Source organism: Camellia sinensis, chromosome 2 (genome assembly GCF_055761805.1).
Source record: "Camellia sinensis isolate YWXY chromosome 2, ASM5576180v1, whole genome shotgun sequence".
Classification (NCBI taxonomy): Eukaryota; Viridiplantae; Streptophyta; class Magnoliopsida; order Ericales; family Theaceae; genus Camellia; species Camellia sinensis.
In genome coordinates this window covers 70,270,463-70,297,271 of record NC_138962.1, presented here as the reverse complement: position 1 = coordinate 70,297,271, position 26,809 = coordinate 70,270,463, and the positions used below count along the sequence as shown (strand labels likewise).

The 26,809-nt window shown below is 35.7% G+C and overlaps 1 protein-coding gene and 1 long non-coding RNA gene across 2 annotated transcripts; one reads left to right on the top strand and one right to left on the bottom strand.

Annotated features, from left to right (window-relative positions):
- The first annotated feature begins 3,458 nt into the window (after positions 1-3,458).
- LOC114297642 (uncharacterized) lies at positions 3,459-9,579 on the top strand. Its single transcript, XM_028242098.2, has 3 exons — positions 3,459-3,542; positions 8,763-9,374; positions 9,500-9,579. The coding sequence occupies exons 1-3, from the start codon at positions 3,536-3,538 to the stop codon at positions 9,547-9,549; spliced, it is 669 nt and encodes a 222-aa protein (XP_028097899.2). The 5' UTR covers positions 3,459-3,535; the 3' UTR covers positions 9,550-9,579.
- Positions 9,580-14,101: 4,522 nt separating this feature from the next.
- On the bottom strand, positions 14,102-15,987 carry LOC114297643 (uncharacterized). Its single transcript, XR_014361073.1, has 2 exons — positions 15,135-15,987; positions 14,102-15,051 (listed from the first exon to the last, which is right to left on the bottom strand). It is a non-coding gene; the product is annotated as an uncharacterized LOC114297643 (long non-coding RNA).
- Positions 15,988-26,809: the final 10,822 nt, after the last annotated feature.

Below are 26,809 nucleotides of genomic sequence, written 5' to 3'. Positions count from 1 at the left end.
CACATCTGCAGTACTTTTGTAGACGAACAAACTACTGAAGGTATGCAAAATCCGCTCGAGCGCAAGAAGACCCGCTCGAGCGGATCACCAAAAACCTAGGCAACAAGAATGGGGACCAAAGCTCAACTAACCTATTTCAAACTTGCCCAACACAACCTAAAACTCAAAAACCAAGAGTAAAGGATGGGAATAAGAATACGACAACAACACAATCACGGAATCGAGTCTGGAATACAATAAACAAAGATAGGGAAAACCGGAATCGCTATATAGATGATAGACATATATGTCCTAAAAGCCCACACTAATAGTAGATTTTTACGAGTAATATAAAACCCTTAGTTTATGCTATACACACTATTGAAATCCCCAAATCAAATCATTTATATTGAATAAAACATACTAACAGTAGTTTACACCAAAAATCAAATTCACAATTAGAATCAGTGTAAATTTAAAATTGAACTTTTTAAGAAATAATTTTTTTATACACCAGGGGTTCTTTTAAGAAAAAAAAAAAAAAAACAGAAAAACAAAAACAAAAACAAGCATAGGGTTTGAGGCTTGTAACAAAATAAGTGTTGATTTTTAATTATGTCAATTCAAACTCCAATTTTTTGATTTGCCTTCAATGTAAATTATTCGTCTATTTTTGTTAAGTAAAATTAACAGAAAAATAATATTTTAATTATTAAACTCAATATAAGTATACATAAAATATGTAAAATACCATTTTTCATTGAGTTTAAAATGGTCAAATCCAAAGATTTTTTTTTTCTTTTTTTTTTTTTTTGTAATTTCCTCACAATAATTTTTTATGCAATCACAACTGAGTTACCAGAACCCCAATCACTACATAACCCTAATTTTTTTTAGATTCAACAAATAAAATAAAAAATAAAACTCCACAACCTCTTTTTTTTTATTCTCTTTTGAATAATGATTCCAATCAAAAATTTTCAAAACTTATAACCAAAACACACAACTCAAAACTACTCAAAACTCAATTCAAAAATTATTTTTAAAACTTATAACCAAACACACAACTCAAAACTCAATTCAAAACTCAAATTCAAACTTTTTTCAAAATTCTATTTAAAAAAAAAATCAAAAAATATTATTTTACTTTATTTTTTAAAAATTATTTTTAAAATCATGATTTGAGTGTAGAGTCGTGTTTTGAGTTATGAGTTTTGGAATAGTATTTTAATTTATTTTTTAAAAAAGATTTCTTAATTTTATTTTTTTAGGGTAAATATTTTGGTACTGTTTGGTAACACTTACATTTTCAGTTTTCTGTTTATATTTACAAAAATTTAAAAACTCAAATAAAAACTTATTTGGTAAAATTTTTGATTTATAAATCAGTGGTCTCAGTTTTTAAATTTGGCCAAAAAATGAAAACACAAAAAATGTATTTCCGTTTTGAATTTTGAGTTTTTTTTTTTAACCACCCAGCACTAGCCACCACCCGTCACCATTTTCCACCACCGTCTTCCGCCACCACCACCCACCCCTCACCACCACTTGCCACCACCACTCACCACTCACCTACCACCACCACCCGCCACCAGCCACCCACCCACTCGCCATCCCCCCACCTGCCACCCACTCGCCACCACCATTCACCCCTTGCCGCCACTACCACCACCACCACCCACCACCTACCTACCATCCACCCGCCACCACCCACCACCCACCACCACCACCACCACCCGCCGCCCGCCACCACCACCACTACCCGCTACCTACTTGCCACCACCACTCACCAGCCACCTGCCACCACCATCCACCACCTGCCACCACCCACCACCACCACCACCACCCACCTGCCACCCACCTGCCACCACCACCCACCTGCCACCCACCTACCACCACCACCCACTACCCACCACCACCACCATCACCCACCACCCACCCACCTGCCACCACTACCTACCACCACTACCACTACCACCTACCACTCGCCACCGCCACCCACCAACCCGCCACCTGCCCGCCACCACCCGCCACCCGCCACCGCCACCACCACTACCACCCACTCGCTACCACCCACCACCCGCCACCGTCACCCACTCACCCACCATCACCACCCGCCATCCGTCACCCACCTGCCACCACCACCCACCACCCGCCACCGCCACCACCACCACCACCACCACCACTCACTCGCTACCGCCGACCACCCGCCACCGTCACCCACCCATCCACCACCACCACCCGCCAGCACCCGCCATCCGCCACCACTACCCACCACCCGCCACCCACTCGCTACCATCCACCCGCCACCATCACCCACCCACCATCACCACCCACCCGCCACCACCCACCACCACCAGCTACCCACCACCCACTGTCACCACTTTCCACCACCGTCTTCCGCCGCCACTTGTCACCACTTGTCATTTCTCACTCTTTTTATATTTTTAAATTTTTTTTAAACATTTTGTCAATTACCAAACGCATTTTTAGTTTATGTTTTTCTAAAAATAAACAAAAATCAGTTTATAAAATTTTTGTAAATATAAACTGAAAACGTAAACGTTACCAACTACACCCCTTATATTTTAAATATTTATTTATTTATTTTAACGTGCACTATATTTCATGCATTTCTGTGCTTTATTTTTTAAAATATTTTTTAAATACTAAAAAAAATTTTAAAAATTATTTTTTTAAATATAAATATATAATTTTATTTTAAATATTTTATTTTATAAATATATTTTTAATATTTTAATTTTTTTGTTATGAGTTTGGTTACAATTTGAGTGTGGAGTTTTGAAAGTAATATGTAGTTTCGAGTTATATGTTTGTTTACAAATTTTGAAAATAGTTTTTAAATTGAGTTTTGAATTATGTATTTGGTTACGATTTGAGTGTGGAGTTGTGTTTTGAGTTTAAAATATTAAAATTAAAAAAATTAAAATATTTACAATAAAAAAATCTTTAAAATAAAAAATTTAAAAATATTTAATAAAAATTATATATTTAAAATAAATAAATAAAATTTGCTTAAATATTTTTTAATATTTAAAAAAAAATAAATTCAAAAAATTTCAAAATACAATTCAAAATTTAAAAACTAAAAACTCAAAATACAACTCAATTTTTTTTTCAAAACTCAAAATTATTTTCAAAATTCAAAAATTATTTTCAAAACTTATAACCAAATAATTTTTTTTTTTTTTAAACTCAACTCATAATTTTACACTTAAATCACAACTTCACACTTAAATTATAATTCTAAAACTAAACCAAACGGAGCCCTAACGTTTCAATTGAAATTCCCAAATCAAAACACTCCTTAAAAATAAAAATAAAAATAAAAATAAAAAACCAAAACCGAGTTTGAATATCCGGACATGAATGGAGGGAGGGTGCACCAGTCTTCGCCAAACAAAACGACGCCGTTTTTAGCAAACAAAACCACGCCCTTTTAACCCATTTCCAAAACCTATTTGGTTCTGCATTCACCGACAAAAAAGGGTTTTGAGGGTTTAGCGCTACATCTCCGGCGAAAACAAAGCCCACAATGTCAGGTAAATCTCTCCCCCTTTCTGTCTGTTTATCTTTTCTAGATATATTTTAGCTTTTCATTTTGGATTTATCTCAGCTGCGAATGATTAAAGAGACCCACACTTTTCGAATTTGTGTTTATTGTTTTTGTTTACTTTTGGACTGCCATTAATGTTTAAAAAATGTATGAAAATGTGTAAAAGTGTTTTGAATGTGTGAAAATTATATTAAAATTATAAATATTTTAATATTGTGTAAGGGTGATGAGGTAAATTTTGATCTAATAATTTTGAGATTATGAATTATTGGTTCAAATCTCAGATTTTGTGCACTATGTCAATTAATGTGTATCAATAATTGGACTTTTTTATTTTATTTTATTTTATTTTGTGCACTATGTCAATTAATGTGTATCAATAATTGGACTTTTTTATTTTATTTTATTTTATTTTATTTTAACATTGTGTAGTTGGGACTAAGGTGGAGGTTAAAAAAAACAAAAAAGTGCGGAGTCCAAAGAAATTTGGTCGGGACTATTATTAATAACACTCATCTTTTATATGAGAGAAATCAACAATTTCCTTTCATTCTTTCTATATTTTTTGTCTTACTCTTGATTGAATCTAAAAGGGTACCTGTAGTTTGTTTTAAGGAAAAAAAGAAGTAGATATTAATACATCTGAATTACACGTTAAATTACTCTCCAATCATATGGGAAATAAGACAAACAGCTTGTGATAATGTGGGTTCCACTCCTCATCTGAATGAGGAGTAATCTATACATATATATTTAAGAGGTGTCTGTCCCTACCAATGTTGTTTTAATTGAACTGTGTTACCTTTATTGGTTTTTTTTTTTAATAAAAATATTCCTGTAAATTTCCTTTTTTTCGTACATGGTCTTTAATTGCCGACTTCTAACCCATTTCCTCTTATTTAATGGTTTGATAAAAAATTAAGGGTAATTCCTCTAAAGTATGACTTTTTTTTTAATTTTTTTTTTTATTTTGGTTCTTAAAGAAAAGATATTATTGTTACTTTAGTCCTTCAACTATTTGTTGTTTTGTACTTTAGTTCAATTATCAATTTCCTTTAGCGCTAAGGGGTAATTTTAGTATTTTTTAAATAAATGTGTCATCTTAACAAACATAAATCTTAACCCAAATCCAGACCCAAACTCAAACCCTTGACCCATATCTAAACCCAAACACATGTACTACATGTTGCCCCCTCCCATGTCGTATTCTCTCCACCCATTTTCCCCAACCCTCTATCTCACCATCGCCCCTTGTGACCATCCCTCTACCCATCTCGCCACCATCCTCACCCTCACCCTCACCCTCACCCTCACCCCTTCCATCAACCTTTTTCCACACCTAGCCACTACCTCTCATCATCTCTAGTGACTCCCCGGCTCAGCCATTACTATCTATACCTGCCACCAACTCTCCCTATTACACCTGCTACCACCCTTCCAAATCTCTGCACCTTCATCAAGGACAACGATTGTTGGTTTTGCAGGTTTTTTTTTTTAATTTTATTGTTTTTTAAAAGGCCTCTTTTTTTCAACGGCTACATGTTGTTGATCTAGGGTTCAGTGGTTTTCGATCTAGGGTTTGGTGCTCATGGCAATTGTTGTTGATGGTATTCCGTATGGTGTTGATGACATTGCAGGTGATTATATTCTGTGGCGGTGGTGCAGGGCCAATGTTGGTAGTGAAGGTAAGGTTCATAGTGGTGGGAGTTGCTGGGGATGATATGATGGTATAAGTTAGGAGTGAGAAGTTAGTTCACGTTGGTGGGAGGTGGCGGTGTAGGGGAGTTTTAAGGGGTGGTGGCTGGTGGTAGGTGTAAGATAGGTGGTGGTTGGCGGAGGGAATAGAGGTGGAAGAGGATGGGTGGTATAAGGGAGATAGGTGGTAGAGGTAAGAAAGAAGAATGGTGGTGATTAATGGATCATATATTTGGTTTTTGAAAAGTATACAGTTGCTTGCAAATTTTGTTTACTAAGTATATGACATAATTTATTGGGATGAATTTTTTTTTTCTTTGTTTTTTTATGTTAGAATTTTTGTTCACGTTCTCTAGATTACCCCTAGGCATGGATCTACTTTGGGTTGACTCTAGGTTGCCTTGTACTATGTGGTCTTTGTGGTCACATAATTGAGAGATCAAAGTGAAAGAATCTTTTCTTTAACAACCAAAGTGAGAAGATTAATACTTTGTGAAAGTGTAATTTACCCTACAATTAATTAAAAAAACCTATTGTAATTATTGTTAGGGTTAATTACACTTCTGGTCCCCCAATGTATGTGAGCTTCTGTGTTACACCAAAAAATTCCCTCGATACACCCATTTTCTATTATCTTCTAAAATTCAAATTTTTTATTTATCTCCTTACACACCTCATAAATCCTTCTATATCCTTATCCCTAACTTTACTTCTCATTACACCCCTTATTCTTTCCAAATCTATTTCTATCCCACTCCTAACCACCAATGCCCATCATTCCTCCCTTACTGGCGACTTCCTCCTTCACTGGTGACTCTTTTTCGCACCAATGACTCCTTCCCTAACTGTAAACACCCTCTTGCACCTCATTGGCAACTGTTGCCATCACAACCAACCCCCTCCAATTTTCCCATCACTGAGAACAACTAACCTTCTCTGCCATAACCCAGCCCCTCTCGCCCTCTCCATCATGACCCAACGCCGCTTCACTTTTCTCCGAGTTGCAACTTCCCATAGCGAGAGAGTGAGAAACCTAGGTTTTTCTGAAGAAGAAGAAGAAGAAGAAGAAGAAGAAGAAGAAGAAGAAGAAGAAAATAGAAGAGGATGATGAAGAGGAGAAGTATGGCGACGGAGAAGGAGATCTAGGGAAGGGCTAGGGGTGGTGCTTGCAGATGGAGGTGCTGGTAAGGAGTGGATGTAAGGAAAATTAAGGTTTCTTTTTTGGTTTTTAGGGTTTTGGTACTTTTTGATAATTTTAAATAATGATAGAATTATAAAAAAGTAACAAAATTAGCAGTGTAAAGAGATTTCTTTTTTTTGTTGTTGTGTATGATTTTGAGAAGGCTGAAGGTGCCTTAAGAAAGCCTCCAACTATTGGGCTCTTTCTTAGTCTTTTTTTTTTTTTTTTAATCTCTCGATGACCACAATTGTTTACAAGCAAAGAGTAAAATTTGGGAAAATGTACCAATTATAGGGTCTTTGGAAGGCAAACGTTGGTTGGACAATCTATTTCTTTCCAATACCCCACTATAACCATATCAGAAGCCTACCCAATGATGAATTCTATGTCATTCTCATCTTGAACATTTTAATCGTGTCAATTTAATCTTCAATACAAAATATTTTATTATTTGATCCCTAACCCTGACACAATCCAAAAATAGTGATGCAATTAGGAGTATTTTTTTTACATTTCATTACAAGACCTAAATACATTTTTGAAATCTTTGCCATTTGTCCCCTCTATTTCACCATTGTGTTTACAGTCTCTTCCGTCCACCATCTTCAAAACCTCCACCTACCACTACTAAACTTCCCTCTCACCTTCATATTCCTTTACCATTCTATCAGTCTTAATGGTAGTTGTTGGTGGTGCTCTTAGTGGAGCACTGTGATAGTGGTTGCTAGAGGTGTTCTCTGGTTGTAATGGTGGCAATTTTGATGGTAGTGTTTGTTTATGATGAGGAAGGTGGTGGCTTTGTGAGGAGGCGACAATCAATAGTGGGGGAAGGTGGTGGTTTATAGTGATGGTGGAGGTTATTAATGGTGGGTTGGTGGCTATGTTTTGTGGATGGTGGTTAGGTGGGGTAAATCTCACCTTAAATAATTTGTGGCAAGTTTTGATTGGTAGTTATACTAAAATAATGTTTTTTTTTTTTTTTAAATTTGGCTTGCACTTTTAATATTTTGCTGAGAATACCCTTGATTCACTCACTATTTTTCAACGGCATCAAGGTTGGGACCAAATAGTTACACATTTTGTATTTTGGGTACTAAATTGACATAATTAAAAGATTTGGGACCAAAATAAACACATAACTCAAGCTTTGAGGACCTAAAATTGAATTAACTCTTGTTGTCATTAAGTGTATTGTTGGCCGTGGAGGGTGATTTTGTGTAATTAATAATGTAAATTTCCAATTTATTTATTCGAAATGGTTTGTTTGTTAAAAAAACTTATTTTATTAGAAAAGGTCTACCTTTCTTCTTAGGCCTCGTTTGGGAACAGGCTAATTTAGTAACTTTTTGGCTATTTGGCTAAAAAGGTAGGTAAAAAAAACTTGTATGTTTGGGATGACTTTTTGGCTAATTACGAAAAGATGTGCAAAAAGTAGAGAGAAAAGAGAATCTTTGACTTTTTGGTATGGGTTGTTGGCTTTTTGGCTAATTTAGTAACTTTTTGGCTAATTGGCTAAAATAGCCTCTTGCCAAACGAGGCCTTAGTGTAAAAATGTAGTTGGAGAGTACTTGGAGCAACTCCAACAGAGCCATCATCCCTATTTTCTAGATATTTTGAGGAGTCCTAACCCAAGTAAACGACTTCAACAGCTTCCTTAAAGCGGTCCCTCAAAATAGGACTGGTAGAGTTGCTCCCCAATTGTGGCGAGTTACTGTAGAACCTCAAAAAATATATAATTATTTTCTGGCAAATGGATCTATCATCTAGGATTCTCTCTATGATCGTAGGCATTCATGTGGTGGGACTCCTCAAATATCTATAAAAAAATAGGGATGGGGCCTCTGCCAGAGTTGCTCTTATACATTAATATCTTGAAAGTATTAAAAATTTAAGAGGCAATTCTATATTTTTGTAATGTCAAACCTATTTTGACCACTAGGGGCCTCGAATTTTTGCATATAGTGAGATTCTTCATGAAATATTGTTAAATGTAATAGCTGAGTGTAGTGAAAAATTTAAGAGATGTAATTAGAAGCTCCCAAAACCAAACGAGAGTTGGCGTGATTAGACATATACATAGGGCTGGATAATATTTAATCTTTATCTCACATTGAAACAAACATGACATAATGTAGGATAAAGCGAATAATATATTTATATCAATAGAGGACCAGATATTACCTAATCCTTATTACATTGAAACAAACACGACATAAGGTAGGATAAAGTGAATAATATTTCATATTGGATAGGGTAAGATAATACCTAATCCTTATTGTGAATATTACATGTGGAAGACACAATGGTAACTGTATTTTGTTTCCTGTGCAGATAATGTCGGTTCCCCCGCAAAAAGGGTAAGACCAGAACAAAGACATACTATTGAAGCGTTTGAGATGATGAGAAATCAAATGCACTTAGAGGAAGTTGATCTTGAAAAGAGGGCCGAGGATGCCATTGGCTCGCTTGGAATCAGTGCACAACTGATGTTGGGATTTATTAGCGGGAGTGTGCTTCTCCAAGGAAAGTTTGCTTGTACCGTTGGCATCAGCGTCTCACTCATGTCAGTGGTATCGTTTGTTATTGGATTTGGTATTGCCATAACTGTGGCATTTAACAAGATAAGGAGATTGAGCCGACCACTCCAAGAGCTCAGGAGCAGGCAGAGCAAGTTGTACACTGATATCATGCAGTTCAGAGCTGAGAATTACTTTGTTGGAGATCGGGTGCGGATTCAAGCTGCAGTCACAAATGTAGATCCAGACAGCAGTCCACAATATCACATGGATTCACAATTCAATAGTCGTCTCATTGATGTTGAAGACTCACTGTCCGGGGCACAAAACTTTCTGACACATTATGAAAGCATGCTGTGGATGATGGCATTTGGAGCTGCTGTGTATGGGATAACCATTCCCCTGGTGGCCTACCACATCTTCTGTGGTAAGTGCACATGTAATACCTAAAAATCAGTAACTGTGTATATCTTTTTGTCACCCTACTTTTATCTTTTTAATATACATTTGTGTATTTCTATGACTTACAACAATTTTTTACCCTTCGAATAGGAACCGGAAAGGGCAGCACTGACAAAGACACGATGCCGAAATCCATCTAAGGTTACCTCTAAAGCTTTAGGGTTAAGCTAGAAGTAAATTTTTTCATTCTGTCTTCTATATGGTTGTTGGATATTTAGTAATAGTTCTTTTTTTCTGTCCTTTGCTATACTGATACCCTTGTCTCTTTGTTTTCAAACTTGTTCCATGGTAAAAAGGTAGGATTTGAGTTTTTGATACAACCATAAGAACCAGAACAACTTTAGACCTTGATCGACTTGATGGATCCAGATCGGATGATAGTATTAGCCGTTTATGATTTGATAAATCTTACAGACTTGTTTTGCTTACTAATGTGACACCTATCATATCATTGAAGCAAGTTTTGTTTTCATTTCCAAAGTTTGATTGTTGCATGACAAAATGTTTGTTAGTTTGTATGACATTTCCCATCACAAAAATAAAAGGGAAACATTTTACATCACTATAAAATATAAAGGATTTGAATCCTTATCCACCACCACTGTTGCTGATGATGGAAGAACTTATTTCAATGTCAATAAACACATGTTCAACCATCTGTGTGGAATTGTGATTATTTTAACTTAAAAAGGGACATCTAAAGATATGCCATTTTGTCGTTCATTTTTTATCTGAATACAAAAAATGAATACAACGTAGGAGCATGTTTCCAATTAATTTACATACTACCCGGTGGCAATATTGCCAAACAGAGTGTACAAGTTTTAAGGGGAGAGGTTGATTCTCATAATTCAGATTTGCTAACGTTGAATATCTTAACTTCACAAATAAAGTTGGCGTATTATGAGACTAATTTGTACTCATGTCAATAATTTGAACTGTTCATCTCATATGATAAGAACTGTTCATCTCATATGATAAGATGAGAAGAACATGCATGCAAAAAATTAGGTTGATCAAACAAATAATTACATGATCAAATCACATATATGTTATAGCAACTAGGTGATATATTTTTAAGAACATGTAGGTTGTATAGATAAAAATGATCTAATAATGACAATTGATGTTGGATCAATTCAATTTTTTACATGGATAAATTTTTTAGCTAGTTATATAATATAAACTAGTATGTGACCTGTGTGATACATGTGAATTTATTTTTAAAATAAAAAATTGTTTCTGAGTCTTAATACTTTTTGTAGAAAATTTTAACAAGTGAAGGTCCAATACAAACAAATTTGTTAATAGCTTATGAAAATTTTTCTCACTGTGTGTATGATCGTATGTAAAAGGCTCATAAAAACAATTTCTTTTAAAGTAAAAAAAAAAATGGTATATTCTCAACTTGAAATCAAATCCTCATTTGTGTTAATAAAATTTACCAAAAATTATGAATTTCACTTGTATCAAAATATTTTTTTCTTAAAAAATAAAAATAACAAAAAATTTTATAGTATACAAATTATGACTTAGTTGTAACTCATGGTGTATTATTTTGATTATTAATCGAAAAGGTTTTTATTAGTTTCTTATATTTTTGTTATGTCTAAATTGGTACATTGAGTCTTTACTTATGCTTCAAGTGATGTTTGATTATGGTCTATTACAATACTTTATATAACAATATTTAAATACTTTATTACACAAAAAAGTGCTTTTTTTTTTTTTTTTTTTTTTTTATAGATGGTCACAAAAAAGTGCTTAAGGTGGGTAAACTCAAAAGTAAGATTTATATTCATATCAGCAAGATCGTAAAAGTTATTCACATTGATGCATAAAAAATTACAAATTCAAATCATAAACACTGTCCTCATAGGGAATTAGACACAAAATCTCTATAACTATAATAATTTCAATTCTCAAATGGGTTCTGATTGATTATGTGACACATCATAATAACTGTAAATTTTTTATTCTAACCAAATTATTTTTACATATCTTTTCTGATAGAGCTCATGAAGGTGCATTATCAAAAATACTACAAATTCAAAAATTTTATTTAAAAATTATTCAAGAAACATCAATAGGTGCCTTCAATATATACAATCATTTTCAATGAATCATTATTCTTTAAAATAATACTCTACACTATTTATCATTCAACCTTTGTCATCTTTCAAAAACTTTTTTTTTTTTTTTTATAAAAAAAGTATTGAGCTCTATTATTTTAATCAATCAATATCAAATTAGACGTTACATCTGTATGTAAATCACTTTTAGAAATATGATGTCTAATATAAAATCACAAAGGTGTTAACTTTAATTAATATAATGATATTTTATATTATGATATGTGTTACAAAAGAATAATTTAAATTTAAAATATTTATTTTAATAATCTGAACCTTATTATTCTATACAAGTGTTACTTGAACACTCATATATAATAAATTTAGTTAAATTGTTTGTTCATTTTGATATTTTAGTTCTATTGTGCTATAAGGCCCCGTTTGTTTTCAGAGATAGAATGGAGGGGATTGATAGTGAGGGGATTAATAGTGAGAAATTGTTAAATTATTTTTATATAAAATAATAAAACAAATAAAAAAATATAAAAATTAAACATTAAAGATTAATATTTTTAAAAAAATTCCCAATATATAAAAAATAAAAAAATTTCTAATCCCTTAACTATTTTTCTAATATCATCTCTACCTCCTCACAATGAATCCCCCTTCCAAGGGTATTAGTAATACCAAAGTATTAGTAGTCCCAAGGCCATCTCTCAAAACAAACAAGGTATTAGTAATACCAAGGTATTAGTAATCCCAATCCCCTTCCTATAACCCCAAACAAACGGAAAAGTGTAATTATCATATAATAATTTTATATGATATATATTAAATTATAAGATATTAACATAAACACGATATTAAAAATAATAGTTAAATTAGAAAGAGAATTATTAATATAAAACTAAAAGTGATTCTAAATAGGGTGAACCACCAATAAATCAAAAAATGTGATCTTATGAATTGTTATTTAGTCATCAATTTTTGTTATGAACCCAAACGTCCTATTGAAGTGGAAATTACACAAAAAGATAATAACTTACATGTTTGGGTTTAATTTTTAAAATATAAAAGTTGATTTCTCCAAATATGAAATTACACATTTGCGCAATCCACACTGTAGATGTTTGGGATTTTCCCTCATTTTAGAACAAATCTCACATTATAAACAAATACGTAAAACTCCAATAACGTAACACTCTAATGTGACACACTAAAAAAATTCTTAATATATTTTTCCCAAACGTAACAACGTAATACTCAAAAAAAAAAAAAAATCTTTAATGTATTTTTTTCAAACGTAACACTCCAACGTAACACTCAAAAAAATTTCTTAGTGTGCTTTACCAAAACATAGCACTCCAATCAATATAATTTCAAACGTAACACCTCAATGCAATACACTCCAATATAACACAAAAAAACACAAAAATTTCTTAATGCATTTTTTTCAAACGTAACACTCACAGTTTCAAATTATACACTTGTCTAAAGCTTACTAAGTACTTTTTGCACTCATTTTGGAATGGTTTGAAGAATTCCATATCATTTTTTTAGAGTATTACGTTTAGAAAAAATACATTAAGAATTTTTTTGTGTTATATTGGAGTGTTATATTAATGAGTTTTTTTGAAATATTAAATTGGAGTGTTACGTTTGAAAAACAAAATACACTAAGGAGTTTTTTTGAAGTATTACATTGGAGTGTTACATTTGAGTGTTACAGTTTGAAATTATACAATTATCCAAAACTTACTAAGGAGTTTTTGTATTCCTTTTGAAATGTTTTCCAAAAAAAAAGATTCTCATATAAAAATTTATTCCAAATTTGATTATCATAAATTGTGTATCTTACATATCTAGCACAAAAAGGAAACAAGAAAAGAAAAACAAGGAAACATAATCGAAATAAAAGTATAACCATAAATTTAATTTTCAAATAATCAATGAGACTAATTGGTCCATAAGAAATTGTGACTAAATCGATCGCTATTCCTTAAAATGGAATTTATAGATAAATTTTCCTTCTAATTATTTAATTCTATTTTATTTTTATATTTATTTAAAAAATAAAAATATGTAGAAATAAAATTACACAAAATTTATTTAAAAGATTAAATATATTGAATAGAGAAAATTGGTGATAAATCCAACTTAGAGGTATTTAAGGCATTAGGTCCAGTAGATATTTTTTATTAGTGAGAAATCCACCCTTGTAAAATAATTTGGTGAAAATTTCTTCTGTTAGATTTAAAGGATATGTTGTTTCCAATTTTACCCTTAATTTATCTGTTAACTTTCGTTGACTAACAACTTAAATTACTTTCTATCTGTTGAAATTATTTTTAACTATTGAAATTTTTTATCTATTCAAATTTATATCTATCTGTTCAAAAGTTTTCTCTATCTGTTCAAATTTATATTTATCTATTAAAGATTTTTGATTATTTGTTCAATTTTTTTCCATTATCTGTTCAAATATCTATCCAAATTTTATTATATGTTCAATTTTTTCATTTATCTGTTCAATTTTTCCCTTTATCTATTCAAATATATGTCCAAATTTTGTTATCTATTCAATTTATTTCATTTATCTATTTAAATCCATCTATCACAATTTTATTATCTATTCAACAACAATAACAAATCTATTTGTTGAAAATCAAACAACAACAACAAAATAATAACTATTTGTTAAAAATCTAACAACAACAAATCTATCTGTTAAAAACCTCTCTCTTCCTACTATCTATCTGTTAAAATTCAACAACTCTAGTCGATCTTTCCTCTCCGGAAAACCTCCCTCTGTTAGTTAGGGCCGGCCCTGAGGGTAAGCAAGAGAGGCCTGCGCCTTGGGCCCCCAAATTTGGGCTAAAAATAGGGGTCCCCAAATATAATTTTGTGTTTTAGATATATATATATATATATATAAAGGCCTAAATATTATAGACCCAATTGAACATGAGGCCTAAAAAAATACAAGACTAGATTTTTATTTTTTTAAGTATTTGTAATGATTGCTTCCTATCTTAATATATGAAAATTTTTTATTTATAATTTTAATAATTATATATGCAAGTAAATTTTTTTTATATTTACAAACAAATAAAAAAATTGTAACTTAACGTTTTTTCTATAAAATTTTTTTTTTTCAATATAAAATTCCGAAGTGTCGCCTTAAACCCCCTAAATCTCAGGACTGGCCCTGTCGGTTCAAATTCACACCTACTACCTGTTCAAAAAATTGAACAGATCTGATTTCAAATCGAAAAAAATAATTAAAAAAACAAACAAATAGACCTAACACAGATCGGGTTTGGGGATGACGAGGATCTTCAGTATGGACACGGTTGAAGCTGTTGAACACACACACACACACAAACTAGATCTGTTCAACAAAAAGAAAACTCCAGAATCCATTTTTTGACTCTCTCTCTCTCTCTCTCTCTCTCTCTCTCTACGGTGACCAAGATCGAGACTAAAGCTCTTGGCTCCCAAGAAAGAGGTAACTTCAACCCACTAATCTACCCTCCAATCATCTCCATCATTGTTGTGCTAAAAATTCCCCTAAAAAATCCAAAAGCATATAATAAGATCAAAACCGAACTCAAACAAATTGAAAAAATCAAGATCGATTCAATGCAACGTACCTGTCTATGGTGTTGTGAACGATTGAGCTGAGATCGTGATCCCTTGAAGAGTCGCAAGAAACACTGGAACTGCGGCAGTTGTAAATCTGGACTTTGCGAAGGCGATGTGGTAGAGGCGGTCGTAGATTTGAACGTCTACTTCGTTGAAATCGAATCATTTCTCAAATCGAAACAATATAGATTTTGTGGATATCATGGAGACTACGGTGACGGAGAGTCAACGGTGATTGCTATTCTCGCCACTACCGACGACGATTCCACTGAAAAACGTCACGAGGAGGAAAAATAGAAGTAGAGTGATGAAGAGTGAGCATATGGATGTTGACGATGGCGATGACAATAGATGTTGCGGTGGGTGTTTAGAAGAGAGAGGAAACGGATGAGTGGTTGTCAGTCGGCGGTGACGTCGGTGAGAGCAGGAGATGGTGGTGGGCGAACAACTATCGTGGCGGTGCTATCGGAGAGGAGAGAGAATAGAAACGATGGCAGCGAGGTCGGTGAGAGAGAACCACCACCGATCGACAAACCATAGCTCAAGTGAGAGAGAGATAGAGGGAAGAGTAAGACGAAACCGATGTTTGGGTCTCAGATTAGAGAGAGAGAGAGAGAGAGAGAGAGAGGGATTTTGATTTTTTTTGCACTGTGTATGTATGTCCTATATATAGAGGGGGTATTTTGGTCTTTTTGTCCAAATTTGTTCATTTAGATGTATTTTACCGTCTGGACTTTTGGTCAAAGACAATCTAAAAATAAAATTTTCTCCAAGGGTCCTAATAAGGGTTGGTTTGCGATCTTTTAAAAAAATTGTACTTTTTGATTCATTAGTTTATATGAGTTAAGTTTGATGTGATGTGATAGAGAGGTGATGTAATTTAAATAAGATGATGTGACTTAAATAGAATAGTGACTTTTTAACTTTTTGTATTATTTAGTAGATGTCAAACTTGACCTAAATATGTTATGATTGGATTAAGAAGAAAATATATAAATTAATTATGTAGAGTATTAATTTTTTCTTTTAATATTCTTTTTGAATTATTCATATATATTGTATATAGGTATATAAAACTTAAATTAAATATAAATATTTTGTAATAAATAATTTCATGTTAAATAAAAACTTAAATATAAATTAATATTAATACATCAATAAGATAGACAAAAAATAAAATATATAAAAGAAAAAATTAATTTGATACATGCAATGCACATAATTAAGCACATTATGTCTTATTTATTTATTTATTTGTATATTGGGATAATTCTTTTCTTCAAATATTATAATAATTAAATTATAATGTTTGGATATACTTGAGTAAAGGGAAATGAACAATTGGAAGAAAAAGCGCCAAAATCCTTATGTGGACCCTAAAAATTTTTGGGTGCTAGAAGGGTATCATGTGGCATACCATATGGTGCCTTCAACCAATCACAAACGCCATAGCCTTCTATGTTGTCTCCCTATCACCCAACACATAAATATAGCCCCCACTCTCTCTACCAATGAGAGAAGAGAAAAGTACCGCATGGCTCCTACCCTATCTGCACCCAAAAATTTCTCGTGAACCCTAGGCCTATCTGCACCCAAAAATTTCTCGTAATCCCTAGGAGTTTGTTCGTGATTATGATAAAGTGGACGTTAATAAGTAAAAACTTGGAAATCCTTGAAATTGTTGACATTGGATGAGAAATTAAATGTTATAGAATGTGTTTGAGATGCCCAATTGCCCGGTCGTGTGAGAACGACGAATGTGGGGTTGTCTTTCAGGTGCCCATTACTTGGTCCACGTGAGGGCGACGAATGTGGGGATGTGTGAGGCTTCCACTGGCTGGTTCGTGTGAGGACGACGAAAGTAGGAAAGTATGAGGCATCTACATGGTATCCATGTGAGGATGGAGAAAGTATGGAAGTTGATGATGATCAATATTTGTAAAACAAAGTTAGGAATATAAATGAATCCTTGGCTTTTAGAATTGATTTATGCACATTTACATCAAATGTTTATATACATGGTTAAAGTTATTCTCTACTGGGCAAAAGTGCTCATCCCTATTTACTAACTTTTCAAGGAACAAAGAAACCCAAAATTGCCAATGAAGAAGGAGAAGAAAAAGACCTTTTATTTAATTATCTTTTGTGAATTGAGAACTGTAGTGAAATCATGGAACCCTTTTGTTTATTTTGGCTTAAGACTTGTAAAGTTTGTTTTGTATAGGTTCCAATGCAATTAATACTAGTAGGGGATCAACATAATTGTTTTGTAAATTTTTTTTAGCTCATTGAACAGGGATAATTATTGTGTAATTGTTTTGTAAACCAAATTTGCCGTTTAATGAGAAAGAGAATTAATTAGGTGGAATTATTTTGTGTTTATGTGAAGACTGTATGTTAATGACTAGTATATGAATTGTGAGCTAATCTTGTCCACATCTACTCTTATATATAGGATGTCTGGATGCGTTAGGGGTCATGGCAGGCCTTGTCGAGGCGGTAGGAATATTCTGGCTCAACCAGAGATCCCTTCTCAAGAAAAATGAGTGGGTCAAAATAATGTGGCCGCTCCATCGGGCCAAGACGCTATGAGAGTGTTGGATCGAGAAATGGCCGAGGCCCTTAGGGAATCAATGGATATTCTTAGAGCTGAACAAGCCGCTCGAACAATTGAAGGGGAGACTAGAGTTTTATTCCTAAAAAAAGAATTTTTCCACTCGAATCTTGCCAAGTTTCTTGGGGGTGCTAAACCGTTAAAGGCGGATGAATGGCTTGAGCAAATTACTAAATCTTTTGAGATTTTATATATTCGATATGGTGAACTTCAGGTGGCGCTTGCTAGTTATCAATTGAAGGGGGATGTCGGCCAACGGTGAAAATATGCCAAAGGTCGAATTGAGCATACTTGAGAGGCGTTTACTCATGCCTTTCAACAGAAGTACCTCCCTTCCTGTGATAACCATGTTCTGTATTATGCTAATTGGTCTTTATCATGAGTATGATTATGTGTTTGATACAATTTTGTGTGCCATTTATGTGAATATATGTGGTTTTGAATTTCTATCTGTTCACCGTAGGAAAATCTGTTTGACTTTCTGGCTTAGAAATTAAATTGAAGGCCTTATCAGCCACAAAACCCGAAATTGACTACGCCATTGTGATTAGCATAATTTTTAGAACCTACGGTGAAATTTAATTAAAAATTGATTCGTATCTGATTAATTAGATTAAATTAATGGGTAGTGCTCAAATTATTAAATATTGATGATTGTGATTAATGGGACTTATATAAAAAATGGCCACTTTAACTCAATTCCTCTCTTTTATTCAATTTGGCTGATATTAACTCTAAGGAGAGGGAGAGGGTCGGCTCTAGAGAGGGAGAAAGAAGGAGAATTGTGTGTTTGGCTCAAGTTTGTGAAATTGGAAGGTTGGACTCAAGATTCAACTAGAAATTGTGAAGATTAAAGCTCCTAGGTGAGTAAATTCATGAGTTAAACTTGTGATTTTGTGAATTCTAGTGATTTGGTAGCTAATAGCAAAGATTTAGTTGAAAATGAAGCTAGAATATACTTGCATACATAGAACTGTCATAAATAAGCAAGGATTGTATAATTTATCATGTAGTTGTTAATCATGAAAAATTGAGTTGCAGGATCATACATGCAAGCATGATTTGGATGAATTTCATGTGTTCAAGCATCACTTGACCCGTTTGAAATGGAATTGGAGTTAAAAGATTGCATGCATGTTTGATTATTGAAGATATGGGGCTCATATAAGATTTGAAAGCATGAGCCATGATTATACAAAAATGTTGATTGATTTTGAAGAATTGAACCATGATTTGGAGCAATTGGCCTCATATTGGTTATGTACTCATGATATATAATGTATTTGCATGTTTGGAAACCAAAATTATGAGTTTTGAACCTTTGAAGGTCGAGTTTGAGCTCAAGAACAAGTTCTGGAAAACCCAGAATTCTTGACGTCCCCTCGAGCGGGGGAACCGCCGCTCGAGCGTAAAATACAAGCTCCCAGAATATTTTGCAGACATGATGTCTGCTCGAGCGGGGAAATTCATGCTCGAGCGGGGAGCTATGTAGAGTGACCTTCAGCTCGAGCGTCCGAACCCATGCTCAAGCGTAAAAATGAGGCAACTAGTACTTTTGCAGACCTAATGGGTCCGCTCGAGCGAGGAAGTCCACGCTCGAGCGGGGACCCCTGTTTATGAAATTTTGTAAATGTGTTCTGTGTTTTGTTTTCCGTTCTCTTTCACTTCTAAGTACTCTTAGGCATACATTGAGCATTGTAAATGAGTTAAAAGGATAAGAATGAAACCTAAAGAGGAATATGTGAATTAAGAATGGATTGAATTGTTTGTGACCCATTGTGTTCATGTAATGTGTAAGGTCAAACTCCAGGACAAATCAACCAACCAATCACTGTGAGTAATATCTTAATAAAGATGTCTGAAGTATGTTGTTTGTCAAATTGCTTACTTCTATGTAAGTCTTGTAAGTTCGTTAATCTGAATGGTGGACAAATGTTTGCTATGAATGAAAGAATGAATGAGCCAAAGGCCAGTTTGACATGAATGAAAGAATGAATGGGCCAAAGGCCAGTTTAACATGTATGACATGAATGAATGGGCCAGAGACCGTATGACATGAGTAAATGGGCCAGAGGCCGTATGACATGAATGAATGGGCCAAAGGCCGTATGACATGAATGGATGGGCCAGAGGCCGTATGACACAAATGATTGGACCAAAGGCCGTCGGACAAGAACGAATTGGGCCCAAGGCCGTTTGATGTGTTTGGAATCACAGTCACTTGACCTATACATATATATATATATATGCCTGTTAGAAATATGAATTGGGCCCAAGGCCGTTTGGTGTATATTGTTCTAAATATTGTTTATGTATTTTCCGTATTTGATATTATTCACTGGGCTTTCGCTCACGCTTATTCATGTGTCTGTAGGTGAGCCAAGGGAGGTCCAAACCCAGCCTCAGTGAAGTTTGTGTGGAACAACCAAGGTTTTGAAGAGTCAGCCTTTACGTCTCACGCACGAGACTCGTCTTCGCCCTTTTGCTATCCTGTTTTATTTTGTTATGTTGACGAGGACTTTGGATACGTTTGTATATAGTTTTGATTGGCTGACCTAGACTTAAATGATCCTGTCTGTATAGAACTTAATGTTACTGTATTTTCTGATGTGAGTTATTAATATGTATATGTATGGTTTGTTATGATGTGCCATGTAAGCACAGCTCTATGGACCAAGTTTTAAATTTTGCTTCCGTTTGGCCCCTTTACTCTGATGAGTTATATCTGGTTTGGTTTGAGGCTGAAGGTAATCTCAGGATTACTGGCCGGTTATGTCCTTAACCCATGGGGGCGAGTTCGGGTCATGACACTTCCACTGCGAGGGAACATTTGCAGAGAGAGTTTGAGGAACTTGAACAATCTGATTCCATAGTGGCGGAGTTTGAGGCTACTTTTATGAGCCTATCTCATTTTGCACCCGACCTGGTAGTTGCTAAGGAGCGTAGGTGTCTAGAGTTTGAGAAAAGACTGAGGCCAAAAATTTTGATGAAAGTGATGGGAAACATGATCCAGGATTATGATAGGTTAGTAGAGTCTGCGGCACATGTAGAGATTATGCTTGAAGGGGAGGAAAAGAAGCGACGACTCAAGAGACAAAGGTTTACCGAATCTCGAGGAAGTTCTATGGCATTAAAGAAGTCGATGAGTTCTACATCTTCTCATATATCGTCGCCGCCGATTGCACCATCAAATTTCATGCCGAGAAGGAGTACGGATGGTATAGGACAAAGTGGGATCACTTGTTATCAATGTGGTGAGAAGGGCCACAAGTCCGCTACGTGCCCACAAAAGGGTAATCAACAATGACAGTTTTCTACTCATTCTCAGAATTTGGCTTTGGGTGGAGGTCAATCGCCCGTTTGTTATCAATGTGGCCAGTTGGGTCATATGAAGAAGTTTTGTCCCCAGTTTACCAGGACGACTAGTGCTTCAGGGTTTCAGCCGGACAGAGCCAGAGACAGACTCACCAGCTAGTTCAGTCTGGACAAGCATCTCGAATTGTACATGGAGCTACCTCCGTACAATTTATACCACATACCTATCAACAAAGGGGTGAGCAAAGTGAACAGAAGCCTCAAGGAAGAGTTTATGCTGTCACCGCATCTGAACAGTCGACCGGACCTATGGTGATGCAAGGTACATATCTCATATATAATACTTGGGAAAATATTGATAGATATGAGGGCATCTCATTCATTCATAGCATCCTCATTCGCATCCATGTTGGGGTTAAAGGTTGAACCATTAGAATCTTCTCTTGTGGTAGAATCACCAATTGAGGTAAATTGTTTTTGACCCACGGGTGCCGTGGGTGTGTGATTAAAGTCGCTAACTGCCAATTACCTTTTAGTTTGGTGTTGTTATAGATGACTAGTTTTGATGTCATTCTCGGTATGGACTAGTTGTCCTCTTATCATGCGGTAATAGATTGTTATCATAGAAGAGTTACTGTATGTACGACTGGGAGTGACTATTTCTATTTTCTGGGGAATAAGTCTGATAGAGTTTTACCACGGTTATATGACTCACGTAGTCGAGGTAAATTCACTTGTCTTCTTGTAACCTTGATGACTGATGAGAACGGTGAAATGTGAGGGGTATTTCCTAGAGTGGTTTGTGAGTATTTAGATGTTTTTTTGGAAGACCTTACCGAACTACCACCACATTGGGAGGTTGAGTTTTCCATAAATCTAATGTCTGGTACTGCACCCATTTCCATGTCACCTTATCGATTCGCCCCAGTAAAGTTGCTTGTTTTGAATGAATAATTACAAGAGTTGTTAGATAAGGGCTTTATACGCCCTCGTACCTTGCCTTGGGGAGGCCCAACTCTCTTTGTGAAGAAGAAAGATAGTTCCTTACAGTTATGCATTGATTATCATAAGCTAAATAGGGTCACGGTTAAGAATAAATACCCGTTGCCAAGAATAGATGATCTTTTTGACCAACTCAAGGGCTCTCAGTGTTTCTCAAAGATAGATCTAAGGTCAGGCTACCATTAGTTACATGTGAAAGAGAGGACATTCCAAAAACGACTTTTCATACGCGTTATGGCCACTATGAATTTCTTGTGATGCCGTTTGGGTTAACCAATGCCCCTGCCAGCTTTATGGACTTGATGAATTCGATTTTCTGTGAATATCTTGATAAGATTGTGGTAGTTTTTGTGGATGATATTCTTATATATTTGCCTTCCGAGGAAGAACATGAGTTGCACTTTCATATTGTACTGCAATTACTTAAGGAAAATAGATTATATGGCAAGTATGAATAGTGTGAGTTCTGGCTTTCCGAGGTGAAATTTTTGGGTCATGTTGTTTCCAATGATGAAGTTACCATAGATTCTTCAAAGATCGAGGTGGTGCAGAATTGGGAGCGACCTAGGAACGCATTTGAAATCCATAGTTTCTTGGGTCTTGCCGGTTACTATTGACAATTTGTGAAGGACTTCTCTGCATTAGCTTCTTTGTTGACTAGGCTAACAAGAAAGGGGGTGAAGTTTGTGTGGAATGAAGCATGTGAGAAATCCTTCTTAGAATTGAAAGCTAGGCTAACCACTTTGCCAGTTCTAGTCATCCCCGAGAGTGGTTTGTGTTACACTGTGTACTGTGATGCCTCTAGGGAGGGTTTGGGATGTGTATTGATGCATGAGGGCAAAATAGTGGCTTATGGTTCACGCCAGCTAAAGACCCACGAGAGAAATTATGTAACACATGATTTAGAGTTAGCCGCTGTTATTTTTACCCTAAAGTTGTGGAGACATTATTTGTATGGGGAGAAATTTGAGGTGTTCTCCAATCATAAAAGACTTAAATACTTATTTTCCCCAAAGGATTTGAATTTGTGTCAAATGAGGTGGATAAAATTTTTTGGAAGATTATAACTTTGAATTACACTGCCATCCCGGGAAAGCAGCCAATTGTAGACACCCTATTTTTGACCGCTCTTAAGACTTGGGCGTTACTGATGGTTCACTTGGTGGTGAAAGGTGTGCAGGGCAAAAGGTCGATTTCGTTGGCAAGGAGAGAGTCAAATCCCAACTCCATACCCCTTTTGGACCAAAACAATCTTGATCAAAAGATTTTAGACCTTAAAACCCTCTCTTTCAAAATATTTTTGAAATAAAGTTCCAACGATGTTCCGAGGCTCGCATTTTGTCAAATGTCGTGCTTTTCGGTAAACCGAGCAGGAACAAAGTGGAAATGAATGAAAGAGAGATGAAATCTTTGAAAAATCTTTCAAAACACCTTGTTCGGGGGTTTGGAGTTGAAGAAAAGAAGAGTGGAGAGAAGAAACCCAGTTGGGGAAGGAGTTGGGCATGAATCGTTAAGAGAGAATTGAGCAGCCCTCGCTGAATCAGGCCTATTCATTTGAACACTTGGATTTCAGCTATGAGGCCACCACCGTTGGAAAGAAGACTTACGGGGCTTCATTTTGCACTCAAGAATCTCCTCAAGCCGAGTCCGGATGGGAGAGATATGGTTGTTGGAAGTTAGGCATCAATCCGGTTGGACCGAAACTGAACAGGCTTCACCAAAACAGGCATAACTATTTGCACAGTTGGAATTTTGAGTTGAGGCTTTCAAATTTGGAAATCTTACTTTCGGGGATTTAATTTGCATGCAAGAATGGCCTAAAAAGGCATCCAGATGAAGGAGTTAGGCTTTTTTCAAGTCGGGGACTAGGACTGATTTTTGTTGCCGAATTCTATGGGAGTGTGCCGGCCATGAATGGCCAATGCCGGCCCTATGCCATCCAAAAGTGACCCAATGCCGGCCAACAATGGTAAGGTACCGGCCAACAATGATAAGGTGCCAGCCATTGATGCCAGAAAGCAGATTTCGACAGATATTATGCTCCAGCTTGCTCCAGCTGTTTTTTTTTTTGGGATATTTTCGACCCATGCTCTTGTTTTTGCTATATATCAAGGCCAAATCTATCGTATTGAAGGGTTAGAACATTTTGGAAGAGTTTTGGGAGCTTCTCTCTCTACACCTCTCTCTCTACAATCCTCTCTTAAGCATTTGTGCTAGAAGGCTTGCACACAACCATCTTCAACCCATCAACCCTTGAGAAGAGTTGATCACCATTGGCTTGAGGTCCCTTGGAATCTATTTTTGGACTGATTAAAGGTTGTTTGGCTCAGATTTTGGCTAGTTTTGCTGCTGTCCTTCAAGGTTCTTCAAAGGTAATCACTTACCCCATTTAAGATTGTCTTGCACTATTGTTTTGCCACCATTTCAAACTGTTTTTGGCTTGGTTTTGAACTGAAGAAAAGTTTCATTTTTAGTCCTAAAAATGTTGGTTTAAGCCTTGTTTGGCTAGGGGGTTGTCTCTCCCTTTTGTTCCTTAGCTTATATAGCTTTTGAGCCATCTTCTAAGGCCTTTCAAAACAACTTTTTGTGGCCTTTCAACCACTAAAATCCAGAGTATTTTCAGTGGTAAAAACCCTATTTTGAGGCTCAAAATAGGAGGGGGACAACCCCCTCCTCTTGTCTTGCTTGCTAGTGTTGATGGCCAACCAAAGGAGCATGTATCCCTTTACTTTTGAGGCTTAGTTCAGGCACTTTTTTGTGACTATTAGGACCTTCCTTGACTCTGTCCATAGCTGGTTTGGTCACCTTTTGCATGCTTTATGTATGTGTAGTGTTATCCCATTTGTAGCTCATCAAAGTAGCATGTTTTGCTAGCATGTATTGGCCCCATTTCAGTGAGTTTTTTTTATCATCATTTGACATGTCATAACTCTGCCTAAAGCTGGTTTGGTTATCTCTTGAGTGGCTCATGTACTTGTAGAACAAATCTTGCTTACTAGCCTTGTATGCATGTTGTTTTGGCTCATCACTCTAGCATATTTTGGCTTTGCTCCAGCATGATTTTATTCATATTTTGGGCTTTTCTAGGACTTTTTTGGACTGCCATGGTCATATCACTCATGTTTAGTATAGCTATAGAGCAAATGCCTTGACTAGCCTTGAGTTTTGAGGAAGCTTGCATGCTTAAATTGTGATGTCTTCATGCTTTGGCATCATTTGAAGTGTTATATCAGTGCATATTTCATGGTCATACACTTGCCTTTGTCATGCTTTCAATGTCTTGAAGAGTTGGTGTTTTATGCCTCATGAATGAAGTATTGTGCATGCCATTAAGCCTAGGCCTTTGGGTCATCATAACAGTGCATTTTTTGTCTTGTTGTATCATGATGTAACTCTGTTTTATGTTGTCCAAGTCATGCCATGTTTGGTTTTAATGAGTGTAGTGTAATACCCCTTTTGTAACCTTGCATGCTTCATGTTTTTGGCCTTTTGTTCTAGCTTGTAATGGCTAGGTTCAAGCATGTTTTTGGACTTACCTTGACCTGCCTTGGGACTGTTTTGGATGCCCTTCCACCTTTGAGGCTTGCTTTGCATGGCCATGGCTTAAGTCCCTTTGCTAGTTTCGAGCTTTGAGCTTTCTTGCATGCTTTGTTTGTCTTGCTAGGGTGGTTTGGCACCATTCCATGCATGTTTTCAGAACTTATGGTGCTGTCACATATCCATGCTTGTCACTCTTTAAGTGTGCTTAAGAGTCACATTTTTGTGCTTTGATCCTTAAGCCAATTGGCATGCATGTTTGCCTTGCCTTTTCATGCTTTTCATACCATCATTTCACACTTATGGCCACTGATTTGGGGCATGACTGAGGCCTACCCTTTTGGTTTAAGTCCATTGAGTATGCTATGTACGTCGCATTGTGTATGCTATGTTGTCCATTTGCATTGCGTATGCTAGTTGTTCTTAGCATTGTGCATTGTGCATATTATTAGCTTTGTTAAGTTAATCATATTACATTGCATTGAGCATGCCATGTAGTTGCATGTTTGCATGCTTAAGTCATATTACATGTTTGTCATGCTTGTGTTGCATTGTTATTTGGATTAAGTATTAATCCGAACACGAGAAACGAGGGACGTTTCATACTTCAAGTGATGAAACGTGCCTCAATTCTCGGTCGCCGACGCTCTTGACGATGCATGATAGAGTTCTAGGCATTTATGTGTTTCTTGTGCATTCATTTTACATTGATTTGCACAAGTTGAATCTTTGGCCATCATGCATCGAGATGCATGATTGATGGTCTTGGATCCAATTATGCCTCTCCCTTGATGTTTTGAGGTGTTATGGGGGTGACATAGTGCATACATACCCTTGGGAGACCCTCCATTTCCTCTGCTTTGTGCTCTGTTGCAGCTTGGTGTCACAACACACCAGTGGCCGGCAGCCTCTCATCCTTGGCCAGCACCCCCCTCATTCTTGGCCGGCAGTGTGCACTCTTGGCTGGCAAGGTGGTCGGCAAAAGTCCCTCATGGCCGGCATGCCACTGGTGCACTCCCCAGCATGTTTTTGGTAAGATCCAGCAGCTAATTCTCAAGGACACCCTGCAGACAGAGCCTCTAAAAGAGCATTTGGAGAGCTTTCGGGAATAGGAATCGAGCATGCATCTTCAACTTCTTCAAGACAGAGCTGAGGCGGCCTAGTCTGCATATTTTAAGGCTTACTTGTTAGTTAGCTCTAATTTGTAATTTAACT

What these genes read in the sequence shown, in the direction of transcription:
- LOC114297642 (XM_028242098.2), top strand. An exon ending in GGCCTACCACATCTTCTGTG is followed by an intron (nt 9,375 to 9,499) that starts GTAAGTGCACAT and finishes CCCTTCGAATAG; the next exon opens with GAACCGGAAAGGGCAGCACT.